This window comes from Pieris napi, chromosome 9 (genome assembly GCF_905475465.1).
Source record: "Pieris napi chromosome 9, ilPieNapi1.2, whole genome shotgun sequence".
Classification (NCBI taxonomy): domain Eukaryota; kingdom Metazoa; phylum Arthropoda; class Insecta; order Lepidoptera; family Pieridae; genus Pieris; species Pieris napi.
Window position 1 is genome coordinate 133919 of NC_062242.1, and position 18944 is coordinate 152862.

Consider the following 18944-nt stretch of genomic DNA (forward strand, 5'->3'; position numbering starts at 1 on the left):
TTAATAATATTTACAGATTCAATTCTTTTAAGTTTTCGATTTTTTATTATAATTTTGGTTTCCAATTTAAACCACTGTCTTTCACCCATAATTATTGTAAGTAATTATAATTAAAGTCTTATAACAGTCATTGAGATTTAAAAATAAATTTTTATAACTATTTAGCATCTAGTCTGGACATCATCACAGTCATCCCTCAAATCTATTAATAATTTAAATCCAAGGAATTGAAATCTTTTCGAAATCTATTCGTTTTTGGAATCTAGCTGGTAGTTGATTTTCTAAAACGTTATTAGTTCAGTTTAAAAAAAAAACTTTACGTAATTTATTTTCGTTACCTAAACTGAATTGACCTAAAATTAGTTAGGTCATCTTGAAAATTACGTCGTCGAATTAAAGTCACCTAAAATTCAGGTGAAAAGATTTAATTTTCTATCTAATTTATAATTTAAATGTGATTTCATATTATATTTTGAAAAGACTAATATACAGATTAGATGGCGCCCTCAACACGTGACAATTATGAAAATGCGTCCTTTCAATTTTCCACAGAATTTGTCAGAATAAGAAAAGGGGAAAATGCTTCTATTTTATTCAGCTTCATGTTCTTGACGAGTATATAAATATTAACGATAACAACTTAGTTGTTGTACGAGTTCATCCCAAACTACAATAATAATAAAGTTCAACGATTACCATAAAACGCCTGCGTTCTTTCTTAGTCGTGACCTCACTGAACTATCTATGAAAACGACTTCGATTAAATGTATCCTTGATATAATAGTAAACATCTCGACATATATAAATCAATTGCTCTTAATGAATGGCACTTGACCTGGTTAACAATTCCCGAATGTTTGTGCAAATAATGTTTCCTCCCCAATAACTTACAGGAATCAAGGATAAGCGAGCGAATCAATTTACATACACTACAAGTAATCTAATATGTATAAAAAATAAATAATAGTTTAAAAAAAACTAAAAAACACGCTTTTAAAGCACATAAAACTAAAAAGTGAAAAATAATTCCTAATTTAGGCTGAAAATGGTAATGAACAAAAAATACTGGTATTATTGTGAAAAAGCGTGGGCACAGATTTTTTTTCGGATTATTGCATTGTCATCGATCTTTGACAGGTGCGCAAAGTTTGAATAAAATCTGTCTGTTAAAAGTGGGTCAAAATCGAGTCCGAAGGAGTCGGTTACATACACACACACATACATACATACATACATACATATATACATACAGGTGAAGCTAATATAAAGTGTGTAAAAACGAAATCGTTCCTTTTAAAAAGTAAAATAATATATGAAATAGGTAGATAGAATGAAAACCCATACGTTATGAAAGAACGAACGAGTCAATAATTAGTTAAATCGAGAATGGAAGTATTGTGCGTATGATATCATCTCAACAACACAAATCTCGTGCATAAATTATTAGCATAGCATATATTCATTTTGTTTACGCGTTTACTCGGTTTCCTTTACAAATTGTGTTTTCGTTCGCACGGGGTGAAACAATATCAAAAGATTGCTACGACTTTTGTCTTCACACTCTGGATGTGTGTGTGTGTACACAGACTTATCTATATTATGATTGTAATGGAAAATTCTCTTTCTAGAAAATAGCACTCCTCCAACTCGGCTTGCCTGGTTTTTAGATTGTTTAATGTTTATTTGAGAGGTACTGCTAGTGATTTTGGTGTTTCTATGTTTTTAATGTAATACAAAAGAGCCCTAAATACGGAGAGGCCTCAAAAGACAGCTGCCTCAGCCCGTAGACAACCATTTTAGTGTATGCGTCGACGGCCCAAAGTAAAGTAAAGAGAGAAGAATGCCCTCTTTTAAAAGTTTGTAGTTCGTATCTCCCAGGAAAGTCCTTTGGAAGTTGATTCCACAGCTCGCCAGTTCGAAAAAGGAAATATCTAGAGAAGCAAACTGTGAAAGACATCGAGATTGTGCTGTTCATCAGCAACACCAACAGTTTTTTCGGCTCATGCAAATATGTTATATGGCTTTGGTTTTTGGTGAACAATACGAACATATTTGCAATGCAATGCTTCTTTAATTGATCTCGAGTTTTTTAGGAAATGTGCGTATGCCAAGGCCTTTTAGTAGGAAGGTATTTATTTTCCTCTCCACGTTAAACTTTGAGGAGACTGGGCCGTGGAGTACTACTTTCTCTCACTGACGATACTTTAACAGTGATAAAGCTGAGAGGCCATATGACCACTTGGCTCATTAATTGTAATATAAACCATATTATTTTCATCTGAATAAAGTTCCGAGAATATTTAGATAACGAAAGGAAATCATCACTTAGAGATCGAAGTAACATTAATCAATGTTGCTACTTCAATCTATTTTCCTAAACCTTGCAATTTTTCAAGTTTTATCGATACCTTAATGTGGGTTAATGGAGATCAAATTTCGTTCTTTACATCAAAGATGAAACGATCATAGTTTTTGCGTCTAGTTAATTAAAAATGTAATACAGGATCCTCTATTTATATTTTGTGTTGTAACATTAATAATTACATGATCTATAATTTAATCAAGGTAGTCATTATGAATTATTATATATACTAACGTTTCTTTGCAGTGTGTTTCTTAATTAAACATTTGGAGTACATAATTTAATTTAAAAAATCAGAGTGTTTCTTTGAAAAATGCGTAACTTTAATGAAGTAAACCGAACAATAGAAGAGATGTTAAGGGTAGAAACAATTGCGTATTTAAATGAGCTCGAGAAGTAAAGAATTGACGTTCAGTTACCCGTACTTGTAGGACGAAAATCACCCAAAATGTATTGCTAGTAACATATATCCAGTTCTTCTTTCAATATATTTTATATTGAAAGAAGCACACCAAACGTTATTCCTATATTTAAACTAACTCTAGCACGTATGAAACAGCTCTTTACAATTTTTATTAGATAAGGTAACGCTTTATTAGTTATTTATGAGCCATAAGCGTAATATTTTGACATGAAATTCCGTTCATTGCTAACATATTTTGAATAAAGGTACTTTCAGAAACCTTTTCAAATTTGTTTTTTCTAACACGTTCCAATGTATTCGGAATGTGTTTCAAATTTTACTACGCTGTCATTTATTTCAAATGGGTGTCACATTTCGAAAGGATTATTTTGAAATACGGGTTTTATACGGCTGTTTCTAGATGGGTTTTTGAAATAAAATCCTTTTCGTAAATCCGTCTGTAAATCTGTAAAAAAATTGCTGAACAGGTTTTGACGAAATTTACTGAATTAGTTAAGTTGTTTTCTTATATAACACCAATATCTTATATTAGTATCTAAGGTATTTTTAAATGGGTAGGCAGAGGCATCAAACATAGGAAGCTTATTTTAAACAATCAGAATCATAGGGCAATATTTATTTATATAATTTATTTTCCAATTCTCGCTTTGTTGGATTTTGTTGTTAAAAGTTATCACGACCCACGTAATACTAACTTTAATTCGCGGTGCGATAGCAAGGCGTTATACAACAGCCTTTTGGGCAACGACAATTGCTTTTATTCGTCTCTGGACAGACGTAGACTCCAATTCAACGCAAATTCAAAGCCAGCAAACTTCCTAGCTTTTATAAAGATTACAAATATTAATCTCTGGAGAAACATTTTTGTGAATTCATGAAGCACATGTTTCGTATACGTTTGTATTTGATTTATGATAATTTAACAGATAATTTTTTTATTCGTTAAAAATATATACCTTTACTTTCAGTTTACCTTACAATTTAACATCAATTCATTATTAATTTTACAATTACAACAGAAATACGACGTATATTTCTGAATGCGAAATAAAAATTAGCAATAATTTGTCGAGGCATACCTCAATAACTCTTTGTTGTAATGGCTTAATGGAGTAAGTAAATTGAGCTCAATCGTGCAGGAAGCTTTGGCTATTAGCTTAATGGGACCGAATAAAAAATATTCTGAATTATATTATTTACATTTATTAAGTAGCAATATATTTTTTTAACAATCATAATCATCATCGAACCCGCCTCAAACCTTGCTAACTCAACTATCGAAGAAAAATCTAAACTTTACAGTTTTGTAAAATTTGCTTCGAACTGTCTGCCATAGAACTAAGAAAGAGTAAGTTTACTCAAAACAAAATTAAATAAGCTTATACAACATACATTCGTACAACTATCGACTTCGTAAGAGGCTCCTTATACTTCCGAATGGTAATCAATGATCATGTAGAATTATTGTAGAAGATACATAATCTACTCATTTATATTTTGCACTGACGACGAAAAAATAGCCTAAGATAATCTTCATACCTCTATCTATGTAGGTATATAAATACAATTATTATCGTCGAATTCATTTGTCTTGGTAATACAAAAAAAGTCAATAGATTCCTATTGACTTTTTCATTATTCATTTACATTTATTCTTATTCATTATTTAATACTTTTCGTGCATGTTGAACTCACTTTAGTTTATTATTAGCTTTTGAGTAGCCCGGTTATATTGATATTCATGGTTTTTTATCTGCTGACATGTTTTCTGCTATTTTTGGATTACTATGGATGGCACCATACTACATGAAACAAATTTGTTTAGTAATAAAATAAATGTAAAATAACGTTTATAAATGATTTTTGATTGAATGTTTGAGTCGACAAAGAGAGAATATTGTTTTTTTTTCTTTATTTTTCCGAGAATGTCGTCAATATAGTTAGAACTATGAAAAGTACCTAAATTAAATTTTTAAAACTGTTTATTCCAATTAATTATACATTCAAAAACGCATAATATTAACTGCTACGTCCCCCCTCAAATGGTTTTATTCTGTTTCACGACATACTTTGAAACCTGTACACAGTAGCAAAGGCGTTGGTTTTTGTGTCATGCGATAAATCTGTTAAACTGTCATAAGTTACTTTAACTCTTAGTTTGCATTCTACATCGTACCTACAAATTTGATAACTTGGCCAATGATTGGAGCTCACATCCTAAAAGCTCTCAGTGTGATTACAAGTTCGCCCGAACCATTTGATACCTCGATCATTCAGATCGGTCCACGGACGGCGGAAACACACACAGGTGACATTCACAAAAAAATACACAAAGAATTATTAATAATGTCCTCTTCAGCTTTTTTTAGTCGCTTAAAAATTCGGTATAATATCTTAAGACAGTCTTTGATAAAGGTAATTTTAATGCCACATGCATAACGTAACATTTTAAAACAAAAGTATTCAGTAAAGATAAAATCTAAGGACGTGTACGGGGCTTACAGGAAAATGCCACCTCACGAAGTTTTCTTTAATAGCTTATCTCGCTATCAGATCTAAATGCTCATTTATCTTGCCACGTCGGCGCTCAGCGTGCGTGAACGGCACTGAACCAGTATTTTATCTCCTTTTTTAAGAAGAACTTAAGTTGAGAATGAATCGGAGATACAAAAAATTTCGAGGTATTACTTTGGCATTAAGCTATCAGATAAACTTTGTTGACTGAGACGGAGATTATCTGTGTAACGGCAAGGTCTACTCTACTTTATTGTCTTTGATATGCACTACCAAGAAAAGGCTCTTAACTTGAGTTTATCTTAAATATGTAGCTATACTATCTAGCAGCAAAAAAACTTGTCACCCCTCAGTTGGCTCCGCGTGCCATTGTCAGACGGGATTTTCTCGCAGCTGTTTTCTTCAAAGAAACCGATAACCAAAATTTATTTCCACTCGCGCGGTTTAGATGCCTTTGCGTTATTTACGGTCAATAAAGTCTCATTCAAAATCGTCAGTAGTAACACATTTGTTAATATAAACTTAGTCAATTATTGTCCAAGTTGATTCTATTCAAGTAGCTTTAACAATATGATTACTTACATGAAAGTTCTGACAAGTTTAGTACTTGTTAGATATTTAGTTTTAAACTAAGTATTTAAAGGAAAATTCAATACCTACAATATTTATGTAACCTAATTAACACTCATAATGAACACTAGTAGTTACATACACGCAGCAATGAATAAGAAAATAATTAATTTAAGTAACTCATGAATAAAAAGTGGGAATGAATGTAACGAGACCACGGTCCTATTAAGATTGAGTTGATAAATTAAAAATCATAAATAACGAAAATTTCATCCAAGTACGCCCCAGTACAGACATATTGCTTTACTCCTGGAAAGTAGTTCACAACATAACGAGCCTCGATGTCTATTGAGCCTTTTCATCTTTCACTCGGTTTTCACAATAATTAACCCAGTTCTCACGATTATGATAGCAATTGATCTTATTTCAATTGTACTACAGAGCAAAGCCTGCAAACAGCCGAATACTTGCGAATCAGAACACGTTTTTCAACAAATTTGGTAGAAATCTTGAGCTACTTACATTTTGTCTTTTGCTCTTGTGACCACATGGCAGCCAATGAAAAACCCCGACTAATTATACGGCCTTCTGTAACTGCTAACCCGAAGCACTAATTGTTTCACGGGGAATAGAATTCGTTTTAAGTTAAACAACATATTCGTTAATCACTAAGCCCCTGTCTGAGGCCGTAATTGTCATTTAAATATTTAAGCCAATTTGTTGTAAACTCCACCCACGGCAAAAGCCAGATGCTTAAACAAAATTTCGTAATTATAAGTCAGTGTACACAAGTAGGCTAGGAGAGAGTAAGCAGATGTTTTATTTAATTAACTTTCCGGTTCAAAACTATAAATCAGGCCATATGTGCTTTACAAAAGCAAAAAGTAATATGCAAAGTTGTTTTAATATATGACTAAACACAGTCTGCATAAATGAGAAGCTGTTACTCCATATTTGGACAATTATCATTTATATTAGTCAACATTTCGACTCCTAGCATTTTTGTTTACGCAATACAAAATATTTTTGTCGCTTTGCGGTGGTCGGAAAGTTTATTCGTGTGCAGGATATTTGAGTCAAGTGAAATGGAATTTATGATTAGAATAAAGATGGTGCATTTCTGGGATAGCTCCAGCGATTGAGCATTCAACGGAGTCTTAAGAGATTGAAATTCAATGAGCCTTTGCTTTCTATTGCATAGCTAATAGACTCTTCTCATTGTCTAAGAGCAACGTGTGAAACTTAAACATTCCACTCTTTACATGTTTTATTAATAAAATACGTAAAAATATTGTTCCTATTTGATCATTATAATATGATCTATCTGTATTATTACTTCTTGATTTTTATACGTTTATTGGATTTTTTGTTGTTTTGGACAAGCAGAAATCCTACTTAAGAGATTTTGAAAATATTTTACAAGTAGAACATTTCGTAAAATTTGTGTATAGAACACAATAATATATGGGATAGAAATCAGGAGATTAACATGTATCCATAGAAAGAATAACAATTATTATAGAATATGCGGCAATTATTTTCTTAGTTTTGTTTAATCTGAAGTAATAGCACTGAATGGCTTTATAAGTATACACGTTTCTTAAAATTAACAAATACATAAGATAAAAGATAGACGCAGAAGCAATTATACGACGACAAAATGCAATCAATGCAAAAAGTATTTAGTTAAAATAACTTGGCATTCGTGACGTTTTGATGTAAATGTTTAATGAAATTATATTTTAATAGGTTAACAACGTAGTTTATTCTTATTTAAGGCAAACTCAAAGTATTATTATTGAACACAGGATAGTCATACGACTATTTATAAATTTATTAAACATAAATAATTGATAAGCGAAATTCAGATGTTCGCTGTTTACCACTTCCGTTTATTTAAACTGCTCGATAATTCCCGAAGCATGGGACGTACATTATGCAATCTGTACAATTCAGACACGTTCCAAAGGGCTCCGATGCTGTTGGTTTAGTGGCAGATGTGACATTTCATTTTAAGCGCCAAACTGGGATGATTACACTCGTTCAACGCCACTGACCTAGATTTTAGAAGTGCTGGCAGCAGCCGGTAGGATATTGTTCAATAACATCATAAGTTAATGGATTGTAGAGCACGGATCGTAATTTATATGAAAGAGATGATATCGATTCACTGATACGGTATTTAGAACATTATTGTTTAGGCTCCGGACTTTACGTCTTACTTCGGACTTAGTTTACAATCGTCTGATTGTGAAGGACTGATAATAACATTTCATCGCGTATTACATTACATACATTCTTATTTGGTAATATGTAGATTAAAATTCAATTCGGTAAAATAAAAGCAACACTCACAATTTCTCGTGATGTATTCAGTCAAACGTGTAGAAGTTTAGCGGATACTTCCCAGAAATATAATGCTAATCACAAAGTTATATTTCCTCTATATTTTCGTCTTTCATAAAACTGATGCCTTATGTAGATGTGCGTGTAACGGGTTATTGCCTAGAACAGCTAAGAAAAGAAGAAAAGAAAAACTTTACTATACACAAAAAAAAGGATATTTAGGTAAAATATATCTCATTATAAGATTCACTATCTAACATATTTATATAAGTTTTGCTATCAATAGTTTTACATTTCTTTGAAATATTTTTTATTCAAACCTAACAGTTGTTCGCACGACCAATTTTACTTTCACTATAAAGACCTCGTCGCCCAACCTTAATGCATTCAATTTACAGTAAGAGGAGATCGTAACAACCTTTTACAAACATTAGAGCTTACTATGAAAGCGAATGTTCAGGAAAATTATCTCAAGACAAAGGCAAATGACACGAGAACTCAGCGTACTGTTTTTGTTAACACTATTAATTATAGACATCTGTTTTTACTAACAGTATGGCTAAAGGGTGAATGATTTTATCTCTCGGTGGTTGAACTCGATTCCTCTAAGCATGAACATGGAAGGATGGAACAATGGAGTCACTCAAAATTTGCGTGGACAGGCTGTAAATATGTATTATAGATTACTCATATGTAAACTCATATACAAAATTATAAATAAATTAATTCATTTAAATCTATCCTTTACACAAAAATCAAATACAAAATATTCATTAAGAAATATTGATACATTATGTTTAATACAACCAAGGACTAATTACGGAAAACTTAATATTATGTATCAAGGCGAACATATATTTATTTAATACATTGCCATCCAGATTAAAAGAAATAAAACCTTTTTACAAATTTAAAAAACTTTTAAAAGTACATATAATTAACAACATACCTATAAAATAACAAAAATAAAAACAAACATATTCTATATCTGTGTCTGTAAAAATCGTAAATGTTCAATATAAATTAATGGAATAATTAATGTATTTACAAAACATCAAAAAGGCTATTCTAGCATTTACTTATGTCTGTGAACGAGCGTCTAAGAAATTATTACTAATCATTAGTCACATAATGCCTGTTGTAACATCGATGCGACCTACCTGCACTTTTGTAAAAAATATTGTATATTGTTAGAAACTAATATTTTTATTTTATATAGTTTATTTTCAAATAATTTCATAACACGATGTACATAACTAACTTACTCAAAATTTTCTCGCTAAGTAAATGTATTGCTTTGAGAAATAAAGTATCTTTGAACCGAACTAACAACTTGAAAATGCTTACCGTAGAAAAATACTTCTGTATTTAGGTAGATAAGATAATATTTACATTTTCTACTATTTGCATTTAAACCCTTACTTCGAAGTAAGCTAATTAAACTTATTTAGATCAACTTACAAGGAATAATTAATCAAAAGATAATATTATGTTAAGAAACTACTGACTGCTATGGATGTAAATTGAATAACGGCTACGAAGATCCAAAACCAAAATGGTGTACAAAGTAATTATACTCGTTTATAACGAGATGTAAAGTATTTTACAGTTCATGCTGCTTATCAACAAACTTTTAAATTGTTCGCTTTATACAAACGCTGCGAAAATGCGTAGACGAACTTTGTAATTCTAAATGCATTAATTTATTGAACATTTGGGCTGATGTGTTTCATCTGTACTCAGAAAATTGAGTGCTGTGGCAACTGTTTGTTGACACTAGCTAAGTTAGTTAAGAAAGGAAAATTGTGCAATAACTATACCTAGATAATTAAATATTCTAGTTTTCGATAAGCGCGTAATGGCAAGTTTCAATTTCAAGAAGCTCGAAATAGTTTTAATCTTTTAGATCTATTTACCAGATTATTTTAATATTTCGTTATAGCACACGTCTTTTTAACTTACTATTTCCGGCGTGATTTGCAATCGCTTTTACAAATTGGTTTATATATTCAAAATACTCAGAACGCTACTTTTATTTTCTGTTGCCAGCCGACAGTCAATTGTTTAGAGTAAATTCGATTTAAGATAGCAATGGTAATTAAGACTCAAACGTTCGCAGTAAACAGAAGACGTCTACGGCTACTAGAATTCAATTTTCATAGAAAACTGGTGTATGAAGTTATTAAACACAACAATACCCTGCCCTGCGATTCTGTAACTCACTTTTCGAACTCACACAGCGGTTTTCGCATCGGCGGTCGCTCTCAAATCAGTCGTGAAGCAGTCATTTTATGATTTGGCATTCTGAAAAGGTGGAAGCTTGTAGTTTATTGTTTATCGCAGATATACAGAATAGCAGGGCTGAAAATAGAGACTGTTGTAAAAGGAAATAAAAAAATAGAACGGAGCTTAATGTTGAGGTGCCCATAATAAGATCTAAGAAACCCTAACGGTGCTCAGTGCAGTATAATCTTTCCATTAATATATTTTCTAGTATCCATTGCAAAGCCGCTTGTGCAACTTTCAAGAATTTTAGTTATTGTATGAAGGAACATAATTATACATTTTTATAAAGTTATAATATATTATATGCATCTATTTGGTGCGATACCAGTATTTGTAGCAGTATTATGTTGCTTTTTGATATTAATAAACTTTCATAAATGTAACAACAAGCTTAATGGGAAAACAGGTTATAAACTACATACTTAGACCGAACGTGGTCAATAAGTAATCCTAATTACATGTTCAGATTGTTTTAATTATTATGCATTTAACGTATAAAATTCATATATATTTTCTGAGTATCTTTAATTGTATCAGAAATTTACTTATAAATGAAAGCCTAGAAACGATTTCAAAAAGCTAATTCAAATTAATGAAAAAGAAAAAAAATTAAGCCAAAATTTCATCAAGCTTTTGCTTTGTGTTGAAGGGAAATCACAAATCTTCAAAAGAGGAATCGTTTGCTTTCATTCATTGAAAACAACTTGAAACGAACACAGCTGGAGTCATTATTATTAAGAAATTCCACTTTATTTTCTCCCAATTCAATTAATTAATAATCGAACCATATGTATAAAAAATTGTTTCATAGAGAGATTTGTTTTTGTGCGTTAAACAAACAAATCGCTCAATAAATCTTAACGCATGTTGCTAATAGCTTTGTGTAAGCAATCTCGCCACCGAACTTCCCTCCACTTCGCGAACATATCCTTTATACTTGAAGTATCATTAAGTATAGGATAATATGTTGTTGGTCGACAAGAATATATAGCGGTGCGTCTTTATTGCCCGAGTGATAAATGTGGCTCTACTGTAAATAATATCGTTCTATAAATATAACGGAAATCAGTTTCAACAAATTGATGATCCTTCGATAACTATCTTTATATTATTGCGACATTTTGGTTTCACCTATTACTTGTGTATTGTTTATAGAAATAGAAATATTTTGTTTTATTTTAAATATTTAGAGATAACGACTCCATTTAGGTTTAAAGAAGTTTAAAACTCATTAAAACATACAATATGTCACTTACATGAGAATTTCTTTTTATTAAAAACATTAAAAATAAAACATACCACGCCACCATCGTACGCTGTTTTTGCGTTAGAGTCCATCTACCAAAAAACTTTGTAATCGTATTCGAAACGGGTCCTCTGCTACTATTTAATAAAGTAATGCTTCTGTCTACGATATTTTCAACACTGCAAAATGTGGTTGATAAAAGTTAGCAAGTAAAAAGTGAGACAGCCCGTGACAAATGGACACGACTCTTGCTAATTGAATCAAAGAAACGAAGTTCCCCGAACAAGTGAATAAGTTGATGTAAAAAAATAAATTCGAAAAAGTTTCTTATTCAGTTCTTAATAACTGAGTTAAATTTCATACAAATTTATAGAAAAAATTTCATTACATTTTAACAGAATAGTAATCATATGATATCAGAAATAACAAATGAAAAAACCATCAATGTATAAATTATGAATTGCTGTTATTAAATATTAATATATAGAATATAATAATTTGACAAAATCGGCTTTGATAACTAACCAGGTTTAACATTCAACCCATTGAGCCGAGGTCTCATTAATTATTACCTAAAATTAAATATACTAAATGACGTAGACTAATGCAGGTCATTGGAAGTTCACTAATGCTGAAACCTTTCAGAAGTTAATGATTGTTTTTTTTTGAAGTTATACATCTTTAGGCGCGTTATGAAAAATTGATGAGAGTGAAATTTTACGATGCGCGCGCACCGTCACCCAAATTTAACAGAATGAAGTTACCCACGGAAGATGCTACGGCATTGGACATAATTTAAAAACAACATTCGAATAATAATAGAATTTATGTTACACTTAATGTAAGAGAATAATAATAAATATTTATTTATTTAATTTTTCAAATGTAAACTGAACTTTATTGACTATAATGACTCCTTTTCCAGTCTTTGATTATTTAATTGTAATTAATTATTTGCATGCAATCAACAACTATTTTTAATAATGCCAAAGAAGTATAACTTCTTACGCGCGTACATATTATACTTTTTTTTATTTATTTCGTATAAGAAATGGAACATTAATAACTCGTAATAGGGCCGCTAACATAGGAAAAAGGCTAAATAAGAAGTAGTTCCGAGTTAAGCACGCCAGCTCGCCAGTGTCTCACATTTCTATAATAAACAGGTCAGAACTCTTTACAGCTAGAAAAGTCATAATGATTGAAAGCATCCCATTTATAAAAAAAATTAGGATTATGGTTTGCAAATGTGGTTTAAAGTTTGTTTGTAATGTTTATTATCAGTAGCAAAGTAAAGTCCCTCGTCAAAGAGCACGTTATTCCTAAATACTGAATGGAAAACGGAAATTTGTTTACTATTGAATTTTCCCGCACTGACGAAGTAAAATTGTGAATTTTGTGTGCGCCATTTTGAATGTGTGGCAAAAATGGGAAAATCGTCCCATTAGCGCCGAAGCGCCGGCTGTTCAGAAATGCTTAGATGTAAATTCAAATGCGTTGAACCATCTTTTATTAAATATAATATAAATATATAATAATAATATTGACATAAATTTTACAAATTTAAAGAAAACACTTTTTTACCGGATTGAAGTTATGTATTATTATAAATTTACAATTATTTTACATAATTTTAAATCTTTCCGACGTTTCGCGTGCTTTACAGCGTGCGTGGTCACGGTGACTGAAGACAAAAGGTGTTGAATGTCAAAAAGTATCACAGCTGTAGAAAAAGTTGTATTATCTGTATTTATTTCCCCGGAGTTGGTATCGACTAAAAGATGGAGGGTTTTGGCAGAAATGGCTCACGGTGTCCTCTATTTTCGCGGATTGTGTATCTTGAGATTTTAATTTGGATATTATTGGATCCCAGGTGTTTGACAATTTTAGGCCGTAATCTCTATAGAAATTTGGGTGTTTTTTTATTTCAATGGCTTCGCCTACCAATCTTGGAAAGAATCTTTTTTCTTTCGCAAGTACTTTCGGTTGGTCAAAGCATATGTAATGATTGGGCCTGTCTAGTGTGTGTTCACAGACTGCTGCTGATTTTGTGTGTCGTCTATCAGTGCGTCCATACTGAATGCGCAGTGACTTAGGCCTAAGCTGGGCGCGGCGAGCGGGTCGTGCGATGGCCACAGTGATGCCAAGTTCTTGGAAGCGGTTCAACGTATTTCAGGTGTTGCAAACTATGGACGAAGATTTGCTATTTTTACTAGACAGTTCGTAGTCATTAGCATTCGTAGTCGAAGTAACGCCGTAGGCTTAGCATCTATAAGGTTGGATTGTGATACGATGCTTGCCTGAGAAAAAATTTTCCAAGGTTATTCCCCACATCATTAATCATCCCCTTTAGTGATAGTAATATTTTCGTTCTGCCTTCTAAGTGTTGAACACTGAAATATATACTCCATTTAAGTGATATATTAACAAAAACATCGCGGTAAGTCGAGTTAATTTTTATCGTTTCGGAAAACTTATGTATCCACTCTTATTCTACTTCGCGATATTTCCTTTCAGTGACTTTAGGGCAATAGTAAAGTTCGTTTTTGAATTTTTCGAGGGAGACATTGAATAATTGCTATCCTTTGACACCATTTAAAGAAAGAATAGTATTTTTATGTACCTTCATCTCCAAGAATATAGATTCGAGGTTTAGGTTTAGTGTGCGGCGTGATTTAATTAGGTATACTTCACTTTTATTCGTTTGATTATATCGAATACTATGTTGCATAAATCAAGATTAACAATTTTCTTAACTAGCTCGTGAAACCACAAGGCAGCATTAAAACGCTATCGTGTTGCGTGACTTGCAACAATATAACCTTTCTTAGTTTCCTATAAAAACAAGTTTTGCCGTAACTGCTAATAAATTCATGTTGCATTTGTTTGCAAACTGCCGATTTCAATATAAGTTTTTATCCTTGAAATATTAATAGAATTTTCGAAAGAGAAAATGTTGGTCCGCTTTAGTAGACGTTGCAATGCAGGAACATTAATCTGAATAGATTCATAGTTATGTTAGTTATTTCGACTATGTATTTGCGTGTTGTTCCCACGGGAATGTAAGTGCGTGCTCCTTTTTCACCATGCCACCTGCTGATAGAGGACAAATCTTTGTTTTTAATCTATTTTATTATTATTTATTACTTAAGATATCATGTGGAACATGGTGTAATGGTTGCAGCTCCTTACAAACATTGTGTAAAACAAAAAACTTGGCGATTAAAAAGAGTGGCGGAGAGTTTATTGCCAGTTCTTCTCTTCCGTTCTACGCCCTTGATTTGGGACTGAAATGTAAAATTAGAAGCATTTAATGTATATTTCTTGTTTGACGTTCATAGGTGAACATTTTGTTTCCTATATGAATAAATGATTTTAGACTTTTGACTTTTGAGTCAATGTCTAAATATCAATACCATTTTTTTCTTGACTTGATTGTGTTAACTATTAAATACATTGCAGGACTATACAGGTGAAATTAAACCTTAATGTCTTAGTCGAATGGAATCTTTACCTGAAAGTTAGCGAACATCTTATAGATAAAGTTTGAAGCTCACCTCGGAATCCTGAAACCAAGCTAGTCGTTGGTATTGAGCAAATAAAATCGAAAGTTTTCAACATAATGTAACTTTGGCATGTCTAAGGTCACACAGTATAAACATAACGCTTATTGAGTAGATTAATCTTTCGCACTATGCTTTCTACAAACGAGAAATTAATAATAATGGTATGTACTTACTTAAGTATGTCAGTTATTGGTTGTTAGGTGTGTGACCTAAGTTTTAAGGGTTGGTAGATGTTGTTATGTATATTTACATCGCGGTGCTAATTCCAAATTAACCGCCGAGAAATATTCCGATAATATACTTATTTACTTTACAGCAAAAACTGTTTGTACACGACACCACTATAGCTAAAGAAAACATTCAACATGATTTTGACTTTAAATCGACTTCGGCGTGACTTTCTTGGTCACCTTTCAGTTGGAATGCGCCTCTCCAATGTTTGCTAGTCAAATTTTGTTACATGTCGACAGCGATTTTTATGCAATTAAATTAATTCCTGTATAACATTGGTACAAGCTCAGCTCAGAGGGCATCAGTCTCGAACTCGAATGAAGTCACTATTTTTGAAAACATTTTGGGCAATCTTATAATAAAAACATAATTTGGAGTCATATATAAATCATCCTTTCCGATATTTTTTTGACATAATGTCACAAAACGGCAGCCTCCATGACATGGCACATTTCGCCAATTTTTCGCAAAGTTAGATGCGAAGTGTTAATTGTGTAACTATAGAATGCATTAATTTAAGTTATAATTGTTTTATACTGAACTTGATTAATAAAGCTGGGTGGTAATACGTTAACAGGGTGGAAAAAATCCAACAAGCGGTTAAAATGATTTAACGCCATATTAATCAAACCGAAGCGTCAGCGATAAATTAACTGAAAATGATATTTTGGATCGAACGAGCGTATAGATCGTAAACAGCCACCGAGTGTTTTTGATAACCATTTTGAAGTCCTATATTTGTCCCCATTATACGTTAAATTTGTCACAGTCAATATAGAACATTAAACCAATAATAGAATAAATATTTTCAACACAGTTTTTAAAACTTTACACTGACTTAACCAATGATTATAAGTAATGAATATCAAGGCATTTAAAATTAATTACAAACGATTTTGTTCTTAACCGTCAGGGAAATGTAAATTGCGCATAGAAATAAATATACATTAGTGTACAGCCATTCAAGTTGGGGGTCGAATAATTTCATTATAACATTGAGTTAAGCTTTGTCTACCCTCCGACATAAAGTCGTAATAATACTGCGTCATGATTGAGCGTTTTGACATGCTGCCCAAATTATTTTGCCTATCACATATAAGCTATATGTTTTGGCTAGCTTCCAAAGTGAAGATATTGTAAAAGCACTAATCAATTGTTTAAAGATAGATCAATCAGTGAATCTCTTCGAATCTTAGATATTTTATAAGGCTCTTTTTGAAAAGAAATGACTAAAGTATTGGGGCTGATTTATGTAGGCAATAGGTAGCCCACCAAATAGTTCCAGTCGATCTTTGAACTTTAGCTTCTGATGAAAAATGCTGAAGTTGGTTTAGAATCGAGAATAATCATGTTCTAATATGTGGTACTAGATTTACAATGCTCTGTGTGCATGTGTGGTTGTATAATTGCTTTTGGTCTAGCAAAAAGCATAAAAGTACATTTGAAAGGTGGAAAAGCCCGCATCCACGTACAAAACTTTTATGTTTTAAACGCGACACCACTCCGAATTTTAAAGTTACGTTCAAATGTTGTTGTGGAAATAACAAATAGATTTTAGTTATTAATATATAATCAATTGCGATATAAAAGGATTGTTGACACTTTTATTATGTTATCTAGAAGATATTTCCGTTAAACCAATAATTTATTTGCCTGTGATGTAATTGAATAAATAAAATGTAAATATACATATTATTGTTATAAAACGAAGATGATATTCAGGAATGTGATTAATTCCCTTGGCAATCTCGGTTCATAATCGAATCCTCTCACAATACGGGAAAATTTATTATGCTTGAGTGAAATCGTTTTTCCTATTGTGGAAATACAATCGATTAAACAATGAAATATCAATAGACCGGAATTATTTAATTATGAAATCATTTATGATGTAATCATTTAAGAGAACAGTTTCACTGACACTTTACTTAAAGAATAACTTGAGTTCGATTCAACTTTTTGTTTTTGGGAGGCCAAAATATAAATTTCAACTTATTAGAAATCGAAATATAGCATTTCAAAATAATTTAATTGGTCAGAGATCAAGAAAACCATAGAAGCGATTTTTTATTTTATATATGTTTATTTTTATTGCTTTTGCAGATTTGGGTCAGATGAAATTGTCGTGCCCGAAAGTACATTTGCGCGACGCTTGCGCCTTTGCACCGATGAAGTTTTCTAACCATGAGTGTGTGGTGCCGTGTCGTGATTATGGTGTCCACGATCAGTACCGGCGTGTTGTCTCCGGCGCCGATGAATGCTGAAGTTAAAGAAACTTACGGTAAAATATGCACAATTTGTTTAGTGTTAGTTTAAACTATAGTAATTAGATAATGATTTTTATCTCTTCTATAGAATTTAAGATCAACAACTCTGTCAATTGTCTTTATAACTTTTTTTATTTAATTTTTTACAGAATAATATAATAAAATCATATTTAAATTAGGTTGAATAAGTTCTACCGCAGCCAGTTAGACCGTGATTAATGACTGACTCTCAAAGCGCGTTGTAAAGTTAAAGTTTGGTTTTAAATGGGATACGCTTTTTGAGTATTGTTATTTTTTTTATCAGTCTTTGTACCTCAAATATTTGTTCTTAAATTGGGAAACACAAAAAAAATGTGACTTCAATATATTATCACTCGCACAAAACTAACTCGCTGGAGTTGTTTGGCACTTATCACGCCTTCTCGAGTATACAGTGAGCTCTCAACAGCTTCTTCAATACATTTTTGTAGCCGTGACTTCAACGATGCCAGAACAGCCACTCGAATAACAAAGCAGATTTTGGGGAAAAATAAAAAAATCCTATTTATAGAAAGTTGGTACATGTTTTATTTTTCTAATAAAAAAGGGGACTCTTGAAACTCTAGAGCTAATGTTGTACATTTGCTAATTACAAAGAAGTGTTTTAAGAAAAATATACATATTTAGCGGCGGGCTTCACATATTTGGATTGTTGTCAGTCAACCTAAATCCATGAAAGCGTCATTTCGAAATAGTCTAATGCCCTAGTCTTTATATAGGAGTATATACATTTTCTGCGCGTGTATTTGCAGTTAAACTCCTCTTAAACTGCGAGACCGATTTTGATGATTATTTTTGTGAATGTTCAAGTGTACACACATAATCATAATATGTATATTGGTAAGGACTGGAAGCCAAGGGGCAATTCAGCAGAATTAAGCGTTTGGTGGAGGTGATTTTGTTCGCTTATTTAACATTGTGTTACATTATTCTCGTCTAATTATGTAATCAAATGTATGCATAAGCGTAAAGATAATAAATTACCGATTTTACTGATATTTTGGCGATATTATATTCGGTGTAAGCAATTATTAATTTTTTACAATATTAATGAGGCCTCCAAGTGTCAGTTATAAGCTCACTTTGTATTAAA

General features: G+C 31.8%; 1 protein-coding gene across 1 annotated transcript in view; it reads left to right on the forward strand.

Moving 5' to 3' along the window:
• The window catches only part of LOC125052669 (alkaline phosphatase-like), a 30720-nt gene that overhangs the window by 420 nt on the left and 11356 nt on the right, over positions 1-18944 (forward strand). Inside the window, exon 2 of the mRNA XM_047653638.1 lies at positions 17649-17826. Within this exon, the coding sequence (XP_047509594.1) occupies positions 17730-17826 (97 nt within the window). The 5' untranslated portion in view covers positions 17649-17729. The remainder of the gene's footprint in view (positions 1-17648; positions 17827-18944) is intronic.